The sequence below is a fragment of the Prunus mume genome, linkage group LG6 (genome assembly GCF_029339155.1).
Source record: "Prunus mume cultivar Tortuosa linkage group LG6, ASM2933915v1, whole genome shotgun sequence".
In the NCBI taxonomy this organism is placed as follows: Eukaryota; Viridiplantae; Streptophyta; class Magnoliopsida; order Rosales; family Rosaceae; genus Prunus; species Prunus mume.
Genome location: NC_142703.1, coordinates 14,705,938 through 14,724,587, shown reverse-complemented (window position 1 = coordinate 14,724,587; position 18,650 = coordinate 14,705,938). Strand labels below are relative to the sequence as shown.

The following is an 18,650-nucleotide window of genomic DNA, read 5'->3' as shown; positions in this document are numbered from 1 at the left end:
CAATAAAATTGGTGCATTGAACTCCGTAAAAAAAAAATCATTGGGAATTTGTGCACAATTTTAAAACTATCCCTTGTAATTGACTAGGCCTCATCATTTGGCTATGGGCGATGGGATCATGGGCTTTGAATTATTCAATATTTTTTACTCTCATTTCATTTACTTTTCTTTACTCATTCCTAGTTTATAATTGGATGATTAGCACATTAATTTGTGTCAATTATTAATACAACAATTATATATATATATATATATAAATAAGATGAACAATATATCATATCACTAAACATAATCATACTACTACCACCAAATATAATCATGTTTTTCTTGAACACATCACCAAACATTTACATTTATTTATACCATCCTTTAAAAAAATATCTTTTTGATACTTATTATTTTTTTAAATTATTTCTTAAAATGTATTATGGTCTAATTATGTAATAACCTCAAAAATAATACTTTGTTTTATTATTTTTGTGGAAAATCTTATTAAGTTGTGTGACTTTATTGAGTATTTTATGAATTTGGTTTGATGTGAAAATATTGGAATTAAGTGAGTTTAATCTCAAATTTAGACTAAAATGCCCTTATGATTAAGTTTATGATTTTTTTCGAATGAAGTAGGCCCGTGGGTTTCTCTCTCCAGCCCGGATTAACTAAATCAAATTATTCAATATTTTTTACTCTCTTTTTTGGTACAAGTAAGATTAAGGGATGACCTTTGTTATTGATGATGAGAAACTTCCCTTCGCTGGGTGGGATTAAGACTAGTTTTAAGATGATAATCCTTGAAATTTCTAATAAAAAGACTTATCTTAAAGGATAAATATAAAGAAGAGTAGATTATGCAGATATGTTGATAGGTAATAATTATCCAGATTTATCCTCGTTCTGCTTCCATTCTTATCCATTTTACAAACAATAATTACAAAATACAAAAGAAAACCAAAACAAACGAAAAAGGAAAAGGAAAAGGGGCCTCAAATTTTTCTTGAACCCATTATTTTTGAAAATTTCTATGAGACGTATAGAAAAATAGTTTTTTCATTTAAATCCTATACTTTTCTTTGTTCACCCCAATACTTAAATCATTAAACTCTTAAGTTTTATTATTATGTAAAAAGACAAAAAAGGTCATCCAACTTAATATTAACCATACTATATCTATACACACACCCCACCACTCTTCATATTAAGTTTTAGAATAACACAAACTCTTCTACACCCTATTGCTAGATTACTCATCTTTCAATTCAAGAAACCTACTACACTCTTATCTCTCAGTGCTGCTACACATTTGACAACAGTGTTTTTATTTTTTTAAGTAATGTGAGGTTGAGGTGAACGTAGAGTGGTGAGGGGCAAGATAGCAGGGTGTGAGGTGTGAGGTTGACGAGTTTTTATTTTATTTTAATTTTTGCTGAGTGTGTATTTAAGGATAGTTTGGAAATATAGTGAGATTTTCTTGGAAATTTTGAAAATTTGAATTAGAAGTTAGGGTAAAGAAAGAAAAGTGTAGGGTTTAAATAGAAAAACTCAAGAAAAATCAGAACCCCACATAGCTGAAACCAAACAAAACATTACTAGGGAAGCCATAAGAAGATTTCCAAATTTTACCACCTAATGGGGAATTCATATTTTGCAGAAGCTCACAGAACCTTTGTTTTCTCTTTCTGATACAAGCATAAACACTAATATGTAAAACCACCTAGATGATGATCTCAAGAGTATAATACAAACAGAGGCAGTGTAAGTAATTCATCTGAACTTCAAATGAAGCATAAACTAGGCCATTCCACCGAAGCCAGTGAAGCTGTGAGTTCACAAATGGCGAAGGATGAACAGCTCCACTTTCCAATAACAACCAAAATAAATGGATAAGTTTCACTCTGAATCCGACGAGTCCACGTTGCTGCTTTGCCGGACACTCCTGGTTTTGCCACTAGACTTTAGAGATGATTCACCCTCAAAGAAGATGACTTGGGCTTTAGCCAACCTCTCCTCCAGTTCTTCTGTGCTGAAGTCGTCTTTCCCACCAAGCTCATCGAATCCGACCTGTTGCACAAGAGGACATTGGGGGTTAAAAAGCAAATTATCAATTTTTCCTATGGTGTGTGTGCATGTCCTTCCTATAACATACCACATAATCATCCACTTTGGCATTCTTAACAAGGGCAATGGTTGGAAGAACAACGATCTTCAGCTTCTCTGCTAAGAATGGACTTTTCTCAGCATTGATCTTCACAAAACGTGTCTCCATGTGTTGCTTCGCTAGTATACTCAAGTGCTTGTCCACCACCTACAAATGAACTGTAAATATGGATCACTTGTCCTAACTGTTGAGTTAACTTCAAAAGTTATACATATAATTATTAAATTGAACCCAGGAAATTTACTGAATAGTTCCAACAGCTAGAACAGATTGTTTAAAAGCCCCCACTACTTCTAGGAGGTCAAACATTTTGGGAATAAGCAACTCAAACCAGGTACCTGTTCAAAGTTCCCATGCAAGCCCCAAAAACATTTTAGTTGTAATACCTTCACATCAATTACCTCTAACTCTCCTCAACAACATGCATCTAAGATATAATTAACAAACCCCACAAATTTGTGAACAATGTTTATGGCTTTTGGCTTCCAATCAATAAAGCCCAAATACAAAAAGCTTCGAAAAACAACTCAGGGAAACCATAAATGCCAGGTTTTGAAACCAAATAGACAAAACGATGTAAAAACAGTTTGAAATTCACTTCATCTGCAAATGCAGATCAATGATCTATGATTTGATCCTTATCAACTGGGTACCTAAAAAGAGTCACCTACAACTCCCTGTTTCCATTCATACTGTTTCTCTCTTTACTAAAGTCGCATCCTGCTCTCTCTAAACCAATGCCAACTTTACCCATTATGAAGCACAGCCCCTACTTACATTACTTCCCTCACTCTCTACTAATCAAAATTTCAAAATTGTTGGAATATCCCATATGCTAATTTTTACACTTTATCTCAGAAAACAAGACAGTTAAACACTTACACCCAAAAATGCCTCCCAAAACCATAACTTAAACAGAAAGTTTGAAATTTTATATAGTGGAAATTAAACAAAAAATGTAAACTATACCTTGCAGGGCCAATTTTCACGGTAAAAATGGCAGACGACGCGGTCACTGGCCTTGACGGCGGAGAAGAAGTCCTTCTCGGAGGGGATCTCGGTGTACTCGCCATGGCCGAGGGAGATCCAACGGCTGCGCTTCTCCGCCATCTTCTTCATCTGCTGAAGCCTCCGCTCTCTGAGCGCCTCCAGATCGTCATCGTCCACTCGATCTAGGGCTGCGATCTCCTCGTCAAGCTTTTCCTCCACCGCCTTCGCTACTGTCAGCAATTGCTTCTCCAATATCTACAATCAACCATTGCAAAGTTCAATTCTTTTTAATAAACATAAATGTACATACGCCAAAGGAGAGGAGAGAGAGAGAGAGAGAGAGAGAGAGGTACCTCTTGGACCGCTTGGTTCTCCATTGTTGAATTGAATAGATTTTGCAGAAGCTTTCGTTCAGATGAAAAATGGGATTAAGAGGGAGGGAGGGGGAAAGAGGGCGGGCCTATTTTTCCTTTTGTTTTGGACCGTAGGGGAGGATGCTAATATCAAAACGTCGCGTTTTGGTGCTTTGGGTCTGAAATTGAACTTGGACCTTTGAGTCAATTTGCATCCCTTACCTTTTTTCTTTTTTTTGTTGGAGTATTATATATTAGAGAGTTCTGTTTTTTCATATTTCATATTTGTTTTTTTGGTAATTTTCTTCTTTTATTTTTTTAGAATGAGGATCCCTTCGAATTTGGTATCAGAGCTTAGTTTAGCACCTTATAATCTTGATGATAATTTAACTGATAATGAAAGTATTTATAGTGTTAATGTCTTGGACTCATAATTCATTAACATGAATGGAGCATTTTGGAGTGTCATCCACTACGTTTATTTTCAAATCTTCCTAATTGATGAGCAAGAAATATAAAATTAGGTTTTTTGGTTTTAGACATAAAAAAAATTTCACTTGAAATATAAAATTCCTTATATAGGAATTGAACAAATAAAATACTCATTTATCAAATAAAATTCTACCTTTAGTCTTAGTATTAATATGGTAGAATATAGAGAACTACATTTACAGCATATAACCAGAAAACCATTTTAATTACTCTATAATTTTTATTAGAATATGGTTATTTAGGTATCAACTTTATGTTGAAAATTGATCTCCATATCAAAATTACATTGGAATAAAAATAAGATATTGGTAAAACTAGACCTTATTAATCCAGATGATTGTGAGTCTAGTAAGATAATAACATAATTAATGATGTAAAGATATTGGCAATAGACATTATTAATCCATCTTGTTCTTCTTGTTCTTGTTGCAAGGGCATTCATGCTTGTTGAGAAGGCACTCTTCAGGCAGAGCATATCCCACGTACTTGATGCATCGATCTTGAACTTCTTCTATTGCACACCTCGTTGAGCACTTGTCACTACAATATCCTGCAATGAAAAATTAAAATTTTCATTTTCTACCATGTTAATCAAAATTGTCAGGCAAAATAATTGTTCAGTTCAAGGGCACTTGTGCTTGCCCTTCTTGTTCTTGTTGCAAGGCATTCATGCTTGTTGCCATAATTCCCAGAAGGCACACACTTGCACTCTTCAGAGCATATCCCACAATACTCAATGCATCGATCTTGGACTCCTGCTACTGCACACCTCGTTGAACACTCGTCACTGCAATATCCTGCAATACAAAATTAACATTTTCATTTTCTACCATGTTAATCCAAATTGTCAGGCAGAATAATTGTTCAGTTCTATGACACTTGGGCTTGCCCTTCTTGTCCTTGTAACAAGGGCACTGCTTGTTGCCATAAGTGCCAGAAGGCACACACTTGCATTCTGCATACTTGATGCATGGATCTTGAACTGCTTCTGCTTCACACATCTTTGAGCAATTATCGCAGCAATCTCCTGCACATTTAGATTTGTTATTTTATACCATGTTTAATGTATAATTAGCATGGTTAATTATCCAGCAAAAAGGAAAAATAAAAAAACAATGTACAGCAAAATAAGTAAGGTCAAAAGGTATGGATTTGATTACCTGATTTATCTTGAGCCATGGCTGGATCCATCAAAGAGGAGCTAAGAAGAATAAAACAGAGAAGAAGAAGAAGAAGTGGAAAGTAGAGCTTCATCTTCTGCTTTTGCTTTTGCCTGAAGTGTTAATAACTAAGGAAACGTCACAGTTGAGCAGGTTACTTGAGGGAGTGTGGAGGATTGTGAGAGCTCAAGCTTTGGTATGGTATGATATTTATAGTGTGAAGGATAGACGAAGGATTTCAAAATGAGGTGGGTTAAATTTATCTTATTGGACTATTAGATTTTAAGATCGGCTAAACCTTAAAGGGAGGCTGATGGAATTGATCATAACTATATATAGGGTCGTATGTTCGATTTCTTTTTTCCAATATCGATTATATTTAAAAATAATAAAAGTAAGAAAAACTTCAAAATTTCTATGCCTAAAAAATCTAGTATATTTGTTAGACAATATATAGTACGTGGGCAGTTGTGGTCATTGAATAAATGTTGGCAAAGGTACTTACAACTGGAGTGAAACTATTGGCAAATTTAGTGAGCCGGTGAAACTGAGCCATGGTTCAGGTAAGTGTGTCCATCCACACACGGTTTCTGCACCTCGTTTTGGCCGTATGTGCCAAGTAGCTTTGTGTTATAAGTGTGTAGAGTATTTTTAAGTGCAACTACAAACGCAAAACACACTCAAAAACCTACATAATCAAATAGTTATCTAAGTGAGATTGTAATTAGGGTTTTTCCTTTAGAACTCACAATGCATCAATGCCCAGCTAATAAACATCCGCTCCCTGTCTGACCAATTAATACACGACTGGACGATAAGCCATGTTTTAATAAGCGGAGTTGGATGTCTGCATCAGAAAAATAAGGCAACTTCATCATCCATAAAAAGTACACTAAAACAAGACAAAATGCCATAGGTACAAAGCAAAGCAGATTATTTATAAAAACAAGGCAAAAAGGTCCTTTGCAAAGGATCTTGCAGGTTAACTCAAGCTAAAAAAGCCAAAATCAGACAGGTTAAATGGAATGCCAGGGTTGTAGTGTTTCTGTATAAAATTCTATAGATTGCTGACCATCAAGATGTTCCTTGGCATAGTCAATAGATGCTATCATATTGACCTGCAATGTAGCACCCAGAAAACTTTAGCGTCTCACATGATGACATTTTTTAATAGCATAACTCCAGAAGCATGACTCCTACCATGAAACTTTCAGAGACCTCGAGCGAGGACGCATATAGGCTGCCAAGATACTCATGTTGAATTCCTGGGTGCAAGGAAAATTGTGAGAAACTTTATGTTTAAATTACATAATAATAATAAAAACCAGAACTAAAACTATTTACTCTATAGGAAAAAAAAAGATACTGCCATTCTAACTAATCCACAAGGAGAGTTTGGGGGCACATATCAGTAAACACCTGCAAGCAAGCGTCTTCCACTACTTATGTCATACAGAGCAACATCTCTCGAGTATCCACTAGCAAGAAATAGTTCGTCCGCGTAGTTAACACCAACAGATGTCAATTTGTCGAACTCGTCAAAAGTCGCAAAACCAGCATCACTACACGAATGCTGACTCTTGAACCCATGACCTTCTCTGAGAAAGCATTTATTCTAAACTACTACGCTAATGTTTATTTGCGGCACCACTGTGTATTCCTTCTATACATGATCGCATTTGATGGATATCGTATAATTTCAATGAACCATTATCCGAGCCAGCTATTAACATTCAAATGCTGCACGCTCCCTTCAATTGTCAATGCATGCTGTGCTGTTTCTTTGGTTGGGGAGGTTGGGCTGGGCCAAAACCATTAATCAAAGGTTATTGGGTAGCAGAGCAGCATAGCTCATAGTGTATGCACAGTCCAATTTTAAAATTCCAGATGCTTTTGTTCTTCTTGTGTGGCATCTATTACTGTTTCAGCAATGCATAGGCTGAAGGACTCCTTGCAGTTTGACGACGTTGATTTATTCTTCTTGGCTTTTTATCACGAATGGTCTTTGAGATTGACGAAATTATCACATTTCGCTCTTAATGTTTTTTTATGACACTAATGATATTTAAGGTTATCCTCTGCACATCAAAATGGTCTCTACCGTTAACTTCCATTAATTTTTTTTGTTAAAATGCTGATGTGACATATACATGGCCACACATTCAATAATATAGATCCTAGTTAAAGGTTTTCTTAATTGTGTTGCTCAAATCCCAAAAGGTTCTTCTACCAACCGCCCTGCCGCTATGAGCATATATGTTAATTGCTAAGCACATGTTTAGCCAGTCTTATGTTTTGGGACCTTGTTTTGCTTGTCTTCGATTTTATTGTCAAGAAAAAGTTTTTGATTTTAATTTTTGGGATCAAAATATGAATTTGCTTAATCTTAGGAGACTGTTACGGGTCTAGCTCAGTGAAAAGTATCTTAACTTAGCCATCAACGTCTTGAAGTGTGCGTAAAAGATCCCATCTCCCAACATCACATGTGTCCAACTTCCATTAATATATCAGCAATTGACAACTTGTCTAAGGTTGAATCTGGGATGACAAAACATGCAAGTTTTGATAATGTATTATTTACAAAATAAACACACACTTATTCAAGATTTATATGAATAATCAAACTTCTTCAAGGCATATACTAAAAGTAGGCATAACTACTAATATTATTCATTTTATGCAAATCCAACGGCCATTGGACATTAATCATCACGATCACACATAAACCACTGCTAGATCCATCAAGACACAAAGGATGATCAACAACCCAACTCTTGCTAAGCAGAGCCCACAACTCTCTCTCACTAAAACACTCACCATAGATTTTTTAAACTGACTTTCTACAACACTAACACCACCAAATTAACACTCACACTCACACTCAAACCAAATCTCTCTCTCTCTCTCTCTCTCTCTCTCTCTGTGAAATAGTTGAGATGTCAAGGGCACTTGGGCTTGCCCTTCTTGTTCTTCTTGTCTCTGTAGCAAGGGCACTCATGCTTGTTGCCATAAGTCCCAGAAGGAACACACTTGCACTCTTCGCAGCATATCCCACAATACTTGATGCATCGATCTTGAACTCCTGCTACTGCACACCTCGATGAGCACTTGTCACTGCAATATTCTGCAAATTAACAATTTTCATTTTATGCCAAGTTAATCAAAATTGTCAGGAAAAATAATTAGTATGGCTAATAATTATCAAGCAAAAAGAAAAGAAAGAAAAAAGAGCAATGTAGTAGATCAAAAGATTTGCTTGGCTTACTTGATTTAGCTTGAGCCATGGCTGGATCCATCAAAGAGGAGCCAAGAAGAAGAAAACAGAGAAGAAGAAGTGGAAAGTAGAGCTTCATCTTCTGCTTCTGTTTCTGGTTTTGGTTTTGGTTTTGCCCAAGTGTTATGAACTGAGGAAATGTCACAGTTGAGCAGTGTACTTGGGGGAGTGTGAGAGCTCAAGCCTTTGTATGATATGGTATTAATAGCGAGAGAAGTGGACTCGGGAACTTTGGATGCCCTCATTGTCATTATCAAGGACAGAGGCTAAGTCATATTTTATTTATCAAAATGAAAAGTCTAGAATATTAGTGTAAATAATCTAATTTTCTTATATATAACACATTTATATCCCACCTTTTTTTCCTCTTTAGTTTACATAATATTTTTTTTTTTTTTCAACTTATAATATGTATTTTCTTTTCCTTTTTCAACTTCAAAATATCTATAAAGGACTTATAACTCAAGTGAGTAACATCATTTATCTTTTTACATTTGAGATCATCACAGATTTGATTACCCTATTCTTAATCTCGCTTATATAAAAATAAATTTTTTAAAAAACTTCAAAATATCTATAGTACGTCGACAGTTGTGGTCATTAAATAAAAATAAATGTGGCGAAGGTACTCACAGCTGGATTGTTGGATCTTTTGGCACATAATTTAGTGAGTCGGTGAGACAGTGAGCCATGGTTTAGGTAAGTGTGTAACACGGTTTCTGCATTTGTGAAAGTTGCTAGTAGCTTCCTCGTTTTGGCCGTATGTGCCAAGTGTGGAGTACCTACAAACGCAAAACACACTAAAAAAACCTACATAATCAAATGGTTATCTCGCTGAGATTATAATTAGGGTTTTGCTAGGCATATAGCGACGAGCACACAAGTGGGTGATTCTCAGTCGTCGATGCATTTAGGGTTCACAATACATCAATAGTTAATATCCATTTGCGAGTGGGTATTACAAGCCATGTATTAATGAGCTGCATGCCTGCATCCATCCCCAGAAAAACAAGAGTAACTCCAACTTCATCATCCCTAGAGAGTACATTACAAGAAGACAAAATGCCAGAGGTCTAAGACATAGCAGATTATTTACAAAAATAACAAAAAGTCCTTTGCAAGGATCTTGCAGGTTAAGTCAAGCTGAGGAAGCCCAAGTCAGACAGGTTAAATGGAAACTCTTACCCACGGAAGCCTGATGCTTTCTGTAGAATTCTTATAGATTGAAATGCCTCTGTTACAACTGATAATTGGTTTATTTTTACAACGAGAACCACCCATGCCACTTTGCAGCTGACAACTAACAAACCCTCCCTACCATCTTCAACTACTAACTACCCTCCAATCCATTAACCAGCTAAGGCTAGCACATTTCATGGCATATTACATGTACCTATACTAGATCAAAGCAAATGGGCTGTTTCTTTAGCCGAACCCAAGTAGGTAGGCATCCACAAAGAATCATCTCTACCTACTACTGGATCTCATCCAACAACACAGTTGAAATATGTGCCGGTTCAGTTAATCCAAATCGGGTCAGTAAGTGGGTCCGAAACCCTGCAAGGGAGAGCATACGAACAGCGGATGCGGTAACATGGATTGGCGTTAGACCTACTTACTGATCTCGGCTGTTGGACCCAACTGCTGGTGGAGATGTTCGCTTGTTTGTATCTTTGCAGACACTCGCCTAGGAGAAGGGTTGTATACATACATATGTTACAAATATGGTACAAACGTCAACCTCCCATACTATTGGTTGGGCAAGCTTGCTGGCCATCAAGGTGTTCCTTGGCATAGTCACTAGATGCTAGCATATTGACCTGCAATGTTGCACCCAGAAAACTTCAGTGTCTCACATGATGACATTTTTAACAACAAAACTCCAGAAGCATGCGTCCTACCTTGAAAATTTCAGACCTTGAGCGTGGACGCATATAGGCTGCCAAGATACTCATGTTGAATTCCTGGGTGCAAGGAAAATTGTGAGAAAATATGTTTAAATTAATAATGGAGGTACCATTAATCCTTGGCACCACTTGAATACTTGGACAAATCAAGTTTGTGTCATGCACACTGCTACAGGGCTCTTGTAAGGTGAGCAGACATGTGACAGTGCGCTTCTTAAGTTTCCCATTAATCATTGTGGCATGATTTTAAAAAGCCAAGCAAGATTACAGTATAAACTAAGCTGAGCATATATAGAATTCTTCAATAATTTATTGGTTATTGGAAGATTAGTTACAACATACAAATAAAGTTATATAGAATTCATGAAACATTTATATATGCGTACAAGTGAATAAAGTGAAATAAAACAACAACAAAATTGACGTGTTGTGGGGTTTACTTTTTAAGGAAATAACCCACACTATCTCTTCTAACCATATTAGTGAATGTGTATAATTCTACTAGTACTTGATTGACCAAAAGAGTGGATAAGTAGAATGAAACTCACTCTGAAAGGATCTCCCCTTAAAGATTGCACAAACATAGAACTCCTAGATCCTCCTCCTCCCTGCATATGAACAGAAAATTGTCTCATTATTGTCCTCAAAGTAACTAGTACACATTCACAATTAGTAGATAAACAGACTTCTTTTCATCTTTTCCCATACCTATTTCAGATTTAATTCCTTTTCCCCCTTTCAGGAATCTCAAGTTAAAGCACTACCTTTCACCGTATTTCTGGTTTCTTTCATCTCCTATTTTTGTCTATATCTTCTTTTAGAATCTAAAGCTGTGCCACGTTGCTTCCTACATGGACTCCTAAAACTTATAACTGACAATGATGATGACAACTTATAACTTCACTCAAATACAACGTGAAGCTCCCCAACAAGAGTAGAGTTTGGCATCACACATAGAAAGAAAGTAATCATATCCACTAGGTGGCACGTTAAACCTATATCTGACAAGGAAACCACTGTTTCGCGGTACTTTTTTGGCATAAAACATCTAAACAGAAAGCTGTACCTCCAAAGATATATCCCTCAGGCGCCTCCCTGTTTGAGCACAACATATGCGAACTACATGCTCGTCACAACTCCCACTGATGATATAATCCCTTCCATTCATGTAATAGGATCGAGTGTAATTCTGAGAGCTTCCTGTAGAGGCTATCTCAAAATTCAAGTGAAGTCTCCCATCAACTGCCAGAAGTTGTCTAACCTGACATCATCAACGAGTTAATCTCAGAATATGCTAAAATGTCTTGAAGGACAGCAAGTAAAGCTTCATTATATATCATAACAAAAATATCATTGCACAAAATATACCAAGATGATAAATAAATAAATAAATCTTAAAGAACAAACCCTATCTACAGACTACATCAACCTCCTCCATCCAAATATATCTTCTCCTATCCTAACACAAAAGCCTAAGGTTACGAACAGTAACTGCCTCCAACATATCCAACTATATACAAGTTGCCTGATGGAGTGCACCAAAACCTATGGTAGCCATCATTACATATGAGGCCTTGGTGGACTAAATCACGAGTGAAATCAGAATATTAAGTCTACCACGAAAATCAAATGATCTCCTTTTGGAATAGGCATCATAATAATATAATAATACTATTTAAATAAAGAGAACAACTAAAACTATTAACTCTATAGGAAAATGAAAATAAAAATATGCTGCTATTCTAACTAATCCACAAGAAGAATTTGGGGGCACATGAGAACACATGGACAGCCCAATTATACACTATAATATAAACTAATCCAGAAATTACCTCATTGTCAACAGCTGACACAAGAAGATAGTGATCATCTGGAGAAAAGCAAACCATCACATTACCCCTAGAGCTTGAAGAGGTATAGCAAGGCCGTATTGGTTTCTGTCTTAGATCCCACATCTTGACATCCTGATCAAATGAAGAAGTGGCAAAAAGAGATGGGGAATGGTTTGCAAACTTTACTACATTAATATGCTCCTGATGCATATCAGTAAACACCTGCAAGCGTCTTCCACTACTTATGTCATACAAAGCAACATCTCTCGAGTATCCACTAGCAAGTAATAGTTCATCCGTGAAGTTAACATGAACAGATGTCAATTGGTCAAAATCGTCAAAGGTCACAGAACCGGCACCACTGTATATTCCTGCTATAGTTGATTGCATTTGATGGATATCGTATAATTTCAATGAACCATTATCCGAGCCAGCTATTAGCTGACATTCAATGAGGAAAAAAACAAGTACGAATTAGAATTTTTGAAATAAGGAGAGAGATAGATGTCTAATCTTTACAAATTGATACAGTACTATGAGTCTATGACGATAACAATTATTTAACAATTATTTGACTATTGATAAAGTTTTTCAATTTATCAAATGCACAAAGGATTCCCACACCTAAGAAGCCCTTCCAAGCATACATTAGCAACTTAATTCCAAAATAAAAGACATTAGCAACATAATATTGAATGGTGACAATAAAACCAGGTCGTCCTTCAACTTAGGAGCCATCTTCGACCCATACTGTGGTGGTATGCATTGCCCATCAAGTACCATAAATGAAAACTCAAATGTTACATACTCCCTTCAATTGTCAATGCATGCTGTTACTAGCTATTGAACGCCATGTATCTGTACTTTGAACAATTTTATGCCCGACAGAACTGCATATGATGAGAGAAAAACAAAACAATAAAAGAATGTGCAGCATTCTGGGATTGGTAGGTGCAACAATTTCCCAGGGAAAAAAATTTAACTGTTAACTATATACACATAAGAATAATAGGCCATGACTTGAATATAACTACATTCCAGGCAGTAATTGCATACCTTAGAGGGATACTTCTTGAGCCAACAGAGTCCCAGCACACTATTCATTGCTCCTAGCGATGGGATATAACTAACAATTTTTCCATTTTCATGGTTGACTACAATTACTTCACCATCTAATGTTCCAAAGACCATTAGGCTAGAGTCAGATGGATGATACTCAAACTGCCTAGGACGAAAGCTCCTACTTTCACCTCCCAAGTTACTGCCTGAAACAGAAAGCGGATGCAAGAAAGGCCAAGCAGAAGATCCCATTTTTGCAGCACAGAGAGACCTGGTATAGAAGTATTGAGACTTCCCATAGAGATTTGATGTTTTTTGCCCATGACTTTGCGCATGAGTTTGACTTGCTCTAATTTCACGCTTCTGTAACATATGAACAACATTCTCTTTATGCTTTCTCCGATAAGGTAGATTTTCAAAATACTCTGAGAATTTAATCATAGCCCTTTCCTGATCAATCTTTCTAATAGGCAAGTTATCTAAAAGTCTCAAATGAGGTAATGAGGCTATCATGTACTCTCTATAATGTTTCTCGAAACATATTGGCGAAGCATGATAAGAAATATATGTCAACGCAACATCTCCAATATGCTTTGTAAAGACACCTTCGAAGGGCTCTTCTTCATTTTGATTTTGTAAGTTATCAAAAGAAGCCTGCCAAACAGAGTAGAAATTTGATTATTATGAATATAAGAGGGAGGATTGGAGGATAATGATGATTACAAATTATATGATAGAAAAAATATATATATTGGACATCAAAAGCTTAAGTTGTTAGGCAACGGACCAACAATGCACATCAAGGTAATACTACCCCTCAAGTGCAACCCCATCTTGCACGTGGATAGGCAGACAAAGAGAAATAAAGGTGCAGTTCCACAATGCACCTTGCAAATTATAAAGAAAAGGGGAGTGGGAGGTGGAGGTCTCAAAGCCATAGAGGTCTGATACGCTGATACCATGTCAGGCAACCATTGACCCCAAAAGCTTGCTGTTGGAGAATAGGCAGACAGTGTATATCAAGCTTATTGTTGCACAGAACTATAATTGTATTATAATTATGTACTAGGTCGTCAACCAAATTTCAATAGGATTTGGAATGGAGGTAGTTGGCTGCTAATAGTGTTGTTGATGATAACTGTTTATAGAAGAAAAACAAACATTATACCTTATCAGTTAAAAAATATTATAATTTATCAAAATCCTTTTTCATTAACTTAATAATGCAAAAAAATTAATCATTTGCTATAATTTCTGCATGAAAATCCATTCACTGTCATAGTCACAAATCTACTTAAACATTTCCTACTTAGTCACTCAAGCATAATAAAATGCAAAGGTCAATGCCATTACCTCATTTTGTGGATTGACCTGTATATTCCCCCCGGCGAAAACATTTGATAATAGCTCCACAGAACCATGTTCTTGCAGGGGATTCGAAAAATCTAAGTCACTATCATCTGATGAATCCTCAGCCATGCCTTGTACATCATCATTTATAACCACATTATTAATTAAAAACAAATTCCTGAGCCCCTGTTCAGTGCTTGAGTTCTGATTTGTTACATCCCCGACATTAATGGATAATCGTCCACCATAATCAACACTATTTGGCTGATTGGAATCAGTTTTGTCATCTGATTTCCCACTGGATGATGCAGAATAAGGCCCAACATCATTGCAACACGACCAGTTCTGAAATCGAAGTTCAACCAAAGAAGGGAGTTTGGAAAGTGCAGCAAAGGTTGTCCAGAGATTTGAAATTCTTGTATCGCAGAGAGAGAGGCACATAAGATTGGGCATGCAAGTAAAACAATCCTCCTGAAAACTAGTGAGTGAAGAACTAAAATCAAGGTTAAGGGTATGTATCTGCATGAACTCCCCCATCATGTTGAGCTTCCGAAAATGCGAAGACCTTAAGGTTAAAACTTGGCATGTTAAACCCCTCTGAGAAAGATCCCTACGGATAAAACTTGAATTAGTGACAGCAAAGTCATTTATATAGGATTTCATCTTGATGTAAACATATACATCCATCTACACAAAACAAATTATAAAAGACATGAGTTGGCACAATTCAGTACACAGAAAGAAGGCAATACAAAAGGTAATTACAATAACAGAAAATTCGTTATAAAGGAATACTGAGCAAAGTAAGGAAGAAGAGAAACCAGGTCCAAAACAACTACATATTGACATTTCCAAATTTAAGCAGATTCTTCATTGTAGATCTTTGATAATATGATTTCAGTTTTACAATGAATGCCAATTTACAAATTCCTGTGAACTTCCTAGTCATTCAAATTTTGATTGACAAGACAACACCAATGGAACTGATCAAACACAATGACTGCAAGATGGTACAAATGATAGATAGCTTATATGTCACCTATTAATTGCCTAATATGTGGTGAATGTGGTCTTCTCAGTATTGTAATAGGATGGGAAAAAAGCAACAACAAAAAACACATGTAAAAATAAATAATCCCTCAGCATTGCCTATTGCATGTTAGTCCTCTTATTCAACTATTGCTATGAGAGTGAGTGTTATACGGGATATATTATGTAATAGAATGAAACAATCAACACAAAGCAAATTACAACAAAATACCACTATATACCTCAAGAAATCCTTTCCAAATGACAAATCATGGAGATCGACAACTCGAAGCTTTTGATTGATAGCGTGCATCAACAACAAAGCATAATTTCCATCCAAAGCATACAATGATTCATTGTGTATGTCAACTGCTTCGATCTCAGATGCATCAAGGTCCATACATAAATCAAGAAGTGGAGGGAAATCAGTCTCCTTAAGGTGGTCCAATGAAATCTCCAAGCTACATAGCTCATGGCAAGTTTTTTTAATCTTGGCCTGAGTGATAAAAAGAAAGTTAGGAATAGACTAAGAATGGTACTATAACTATTATAGACCTCCACTACTAATGAATTTGGAGTAAATGACACATTATGAATTTGACCATCAAATTTGCTAAAAAATGCAAGTAATTTTGATTATTACTATTCAACTGAATTAAATTTAACGGATCAAACTACAAGAGAGCAAGTTGCATGACTTGAACTCAGTATCTATGACTTCACACCAGGATTTAGTTTACCATTTTTCTCAATAACATAATAAGGATGTGGGGCCAAGTATTACTTTATACTCTAACAAATCCCCATCCCTAAATTTTTCAGAGCTATAAATAGTTGTCTCATGTCTGTCATGCGCAATTGTTCCAAGCTTAGACATAGCAAGAGCATGTTCATACCGATGTCCTGATAGTAGAGCTTGATGCTTCAACACGCGTCCATGAGGGCAATTTATTTCCTTAGTTGATTTTATTATAAAGCTTATTTTAGTCAATCACATACCAGCTAGCAAGGAGCGCATAATTGAGTTGTTTTATTAACAACTGTATAACAACATCCTCAACAAAAGATCATTTGATCTATTATTAACATTTGAAATAAAAAGGAAGCCAAAAAAACAATCCAATTACCCCAACCCCCGAAAGTTGTTGGCTTAAACAACAGTGAAGTTGACCACTGCAGATGTTTCTTCCAAAAAGAAAATGCTAAATGAGTCAAGGATGGAACAAACTCGTGCCTATCATCCCCTTTCATACCCATGGCATGCTTTATGGGTCAACTAATTCGACAAGCATCACCCCTGCTGTGTTGTGCTATGCTCAATTTAAACATACATGCTCGTGTTGTTTTACCCATCTAATAGTACAATATTCATTAATGACGACAAAAATTCCTAGTCCAATAAAGCAACTACTTTCAATCCGAATTTCCTTAACAAATGGATTAAAAGAATTAAACTTTAAACACAATGAATAAATTCATCTCTAAGAAGAAAAACTGTAACAATAATCATCACTGACCTTGAAGAGAACAGCCAGAATTGCAGGATTGGGTAGGACATGGTGCCTCCTGCAAGAACTGATGTACCTAGAACACAAAAAACTCAAACATTTACTGAGAAAAACATTGACATTAACAAGAAAAATTACAACATTAACAAGTCCAGCAATTGTAATTCAGAAACTCACATCTCCACCATAGAACAAACGACAGATAAAACTTAAAACTACTAAACTACAATAACATCCAAAACTTCATACTATGGTTGAAAAAGAAATTGAAAAATTAGAAAAAATTCCGAATTAAAGATGCTGACCTCTCTTCCAATGTTCGGATGTCGATTGCCATGGAGACTGAGCCTTTGCAGTTACCGACCACAAAAGGATTTCTGATCCTTCATACAAATATTGGTTCTGATATAGTATGTAATAAATGTACAGGTGCGTTTCAGAGAGCGATATGGGTGTTGAAGAATTGGAGCGGCAAGTGGCCACGGTAGAACCTTCAGGCTTTGTTCAGCTTTTGATGGACAAGGCCCATCTGCTTTTCAAACATGCCAATGGCCATTGCTCGTAATCTCGAACCCATAACTGTAGGGCTCAAACTTCAAGCTTAACCCAATTAACCCCGCCAAAAAAACCCAATTAACCCATTTAGAATGATTCATGTTTCTCCAAAAAAAATATTTGATACAAACAATATTGTGGGAGGGAGGAATCGAACCTAGGACCTCAATTTAGAATGATTCACTATTAAATTGAATAATCATCCAAAAAATCTAGAATAACAATTAACATATTGTGTCTTACAAGTCTCGTTTATAAGAGCACTTCCAGCAATTTGCCCTTTGCCATGCCAAGGGGAGGCTAAGTAACTATTCACGTGAATAGTGACTGCCCTTGTAAAAGGTTGTGGTGTTTCCACCAATTGTCATGGCAACAACTATTCACATGAGATATGAGGAGAGAAATTTGTATAGAGTTTGGTGTGGGAAGTGAAAACTATGACTAAGTATTTATTTATTTATTTTAATTTTTTGTATTTTTTAAAGATTTTTTCAATTTTTTGTTGTTGTTGCTGACGTCAAGAACCCCAAGATTGAACTCTAGCTCATCTTGCCTAAGGGCTGGCCTGGTTTCGTGGGCCCCAAAGAACGCCTCGCCTACTAGAAACTATTTTTGGGCCTAAACCCTCACAGCCCTTGTTGCTGGAAGTGCTCTAAGATTGGACTAATAGGCTTTGTTTGGTGGCCTAACTTGGATTGGATTGAAGTTAATTCCAAGCTAGTCCTTATAACTTCCCTCCCCCAATATGAGAGATCCTAAACCTCTTCATTTAGTATCAATGCATTTATACGCATTTAAAAGAATCCTAACCATTTCATTAATCTAATAAAGTTTAATCATTCCACCTCAACATAATCATATTATATTTTAAATTCACATTTTGTAGCATATAACTTACCCTTTTTTTTCTTTTTTTCTTTTTGTCATAATATAACTTACCCTTTCTAACTGTAACAAATTAATCGTGGGTTTCTATTTATTTATTT

At 36.0% G+C, this 18,650-nt stretch overlaps 3 protein-coding genes across 5 annotated transcripts; all 3 read right to left on the bottom strand.

Annotated features, from left to right (window-relative positions):
- Positions 1-1,606: 1,606 nt before the first annotated feature.
- LOC103335178 (thioredoxin domain-containing protein 9 homolog) lies at positions 1,607-3,864 on the bottom strand. The gene is made up of 4 exons (XM_008238187.3): positions 3,499-3,864; positions 3,125-3,400; positions 2,144-2,302; positions 1,607-2,058 (listed from the first exon to the last, which is right to left on the bottom strand). The coding sequence occupies exons 1-4, from the start codon at positions 3,520-3,522 to the stop codon at positions 1,888-1,890; spliced, it is 630 nt and encodes a 209-aa protein (XP_008236409.1). The 5' UTR covers positions 3,523-3,864; the 3' UTR covers positions 1,607-1,887.
- A 3,925-nt stretch (positions 3,865-7,789) lies between these two features.
- LOC103335179 (peamaclein) lies at positions 7,790-8,591 on the bottom strand. The gene is made up of 2 exons (XM_008238188.2): positions 8,416-8,591; positions 7,790-8,274 (listed from the first exon to the last, which is right to left on the bottom strand). The coding sequence occupies exons 1-2, from the start codon at positions 8,501-8,503 to the stop codon at positions 8,090-8,092; spliced, it is 273 nt and encodes a 90-aa protein (XP_008236410.1). The 5' UTR covers positions 8,504-8,591; the 3' UTR covers positions 7,790-8,089.
- Positions 8,592-9,591: 1,000 nt separating this feature from the next.
- LOC103335180 (transducin family protein / WD-40 repeat family protein) lies at positions 9,592-17,586 on the bottom strand. Of its 3 annotated transcripts, none has more exons than XR_016127944.1 (10): positions 17,415-17,586; positions 17,119-17,185; positions 15,844-16,097; positions 14,576-15,182; positions 13,220-13,876; positions 12,164-12,604; positions 11,398-11,587; positions 10,880-10,939; positions 10,326-10,388; positions 9,592-10,244 (listed from the first exon to the last, which is right to left on the bottom strand). XR_016127944.1 is itself a non-coding variant. In XM_008238190.3 (10 exons), exons 1-10 carry the CDS (start codon positions 17,444-17,446, stop codon positions 10,161-10,163), a joined length of 2,460 nt encoding a protein of 819 aa, XP_008236412.2. In that variant the 5' UTR covers positions 17,447-17,585; the 3' UTR covers positions 9,592-10,160. The 3 variants fall into 3 exon arrangements, 2 of the variants coding, with proteins under 2 accessions (XP_008236412.2, XP_016650909.2); XM_008238190.3 differs by having other exon boundaries at positions 11,398-11,592; positions 17,415-17,585; XM_016795423.2 differs by lacking the exons at positions 17,119-17,185; positions 17,415-17,586 and having other exon boundaries at positions 11,398-11,592; positions 14,576-15,169; positions 15,844-15,975.
- Between the last annotated feature and the right edge of the window lie 1,064 nt (positions 17,587-18,650).

Bases quoted from the DNA above. Each gene is read 5' to 3' on its own strand.
- LOC103335179 (XM_008238188.2), bottom strand. From the start codon at position 8,503: ATGAAGCTCTACTTTCCACTTCTTCTTCTCTGTTTTCTTCTTCTTGGC. The intron at 8,275-8,415 runs GTAAGCCAAGCA...GTTAATTTGCAG, and splicing joins CATGGCTCAAGCTAAATCAA to AATATTGCAGTGACAAGTGC.
- LOC103335180 (XM_008238190.3), bottom strand. From the start codon at position 17,446: ATGGCAATCGACATCCGAACATTGGAAGAGAG. The intron at 13,877-14,575 runs GTAATGGCATTG...TCTGTTTGGCAG, and splicing joins AGGTCAATCCACAAAATGAG to GCTTCTTTTGATAACTTACA. The intron at 10,245-10,325 runs GTAGGACGCATG...GCAACATTGCAG, and splicing joins CAAGGTCTGAAATTTTCAAG to GTCAATATGCTAGCATCTAG.
- LOC103335178 (XM_008238187.3), bottom strand. From the start codon at position 3,522: ATGGAGAACCAAGCGGTCCAAGAG. The intron at 3,401-3,498 runs GTACCTCTCTCT...GGTTGATTGTAG, and splicing joins AGAACCAAGCGGTCCAAGAG to ATATTGGAGAAGCAATTGCT. The intron at 2,303-3,124 runs GTATAGTTTACA...GTTCATTTGTAG, and splicing joins GTGAAAATTGGCCCTGCAAG to GTGGTGGACAAGCACTTGAG.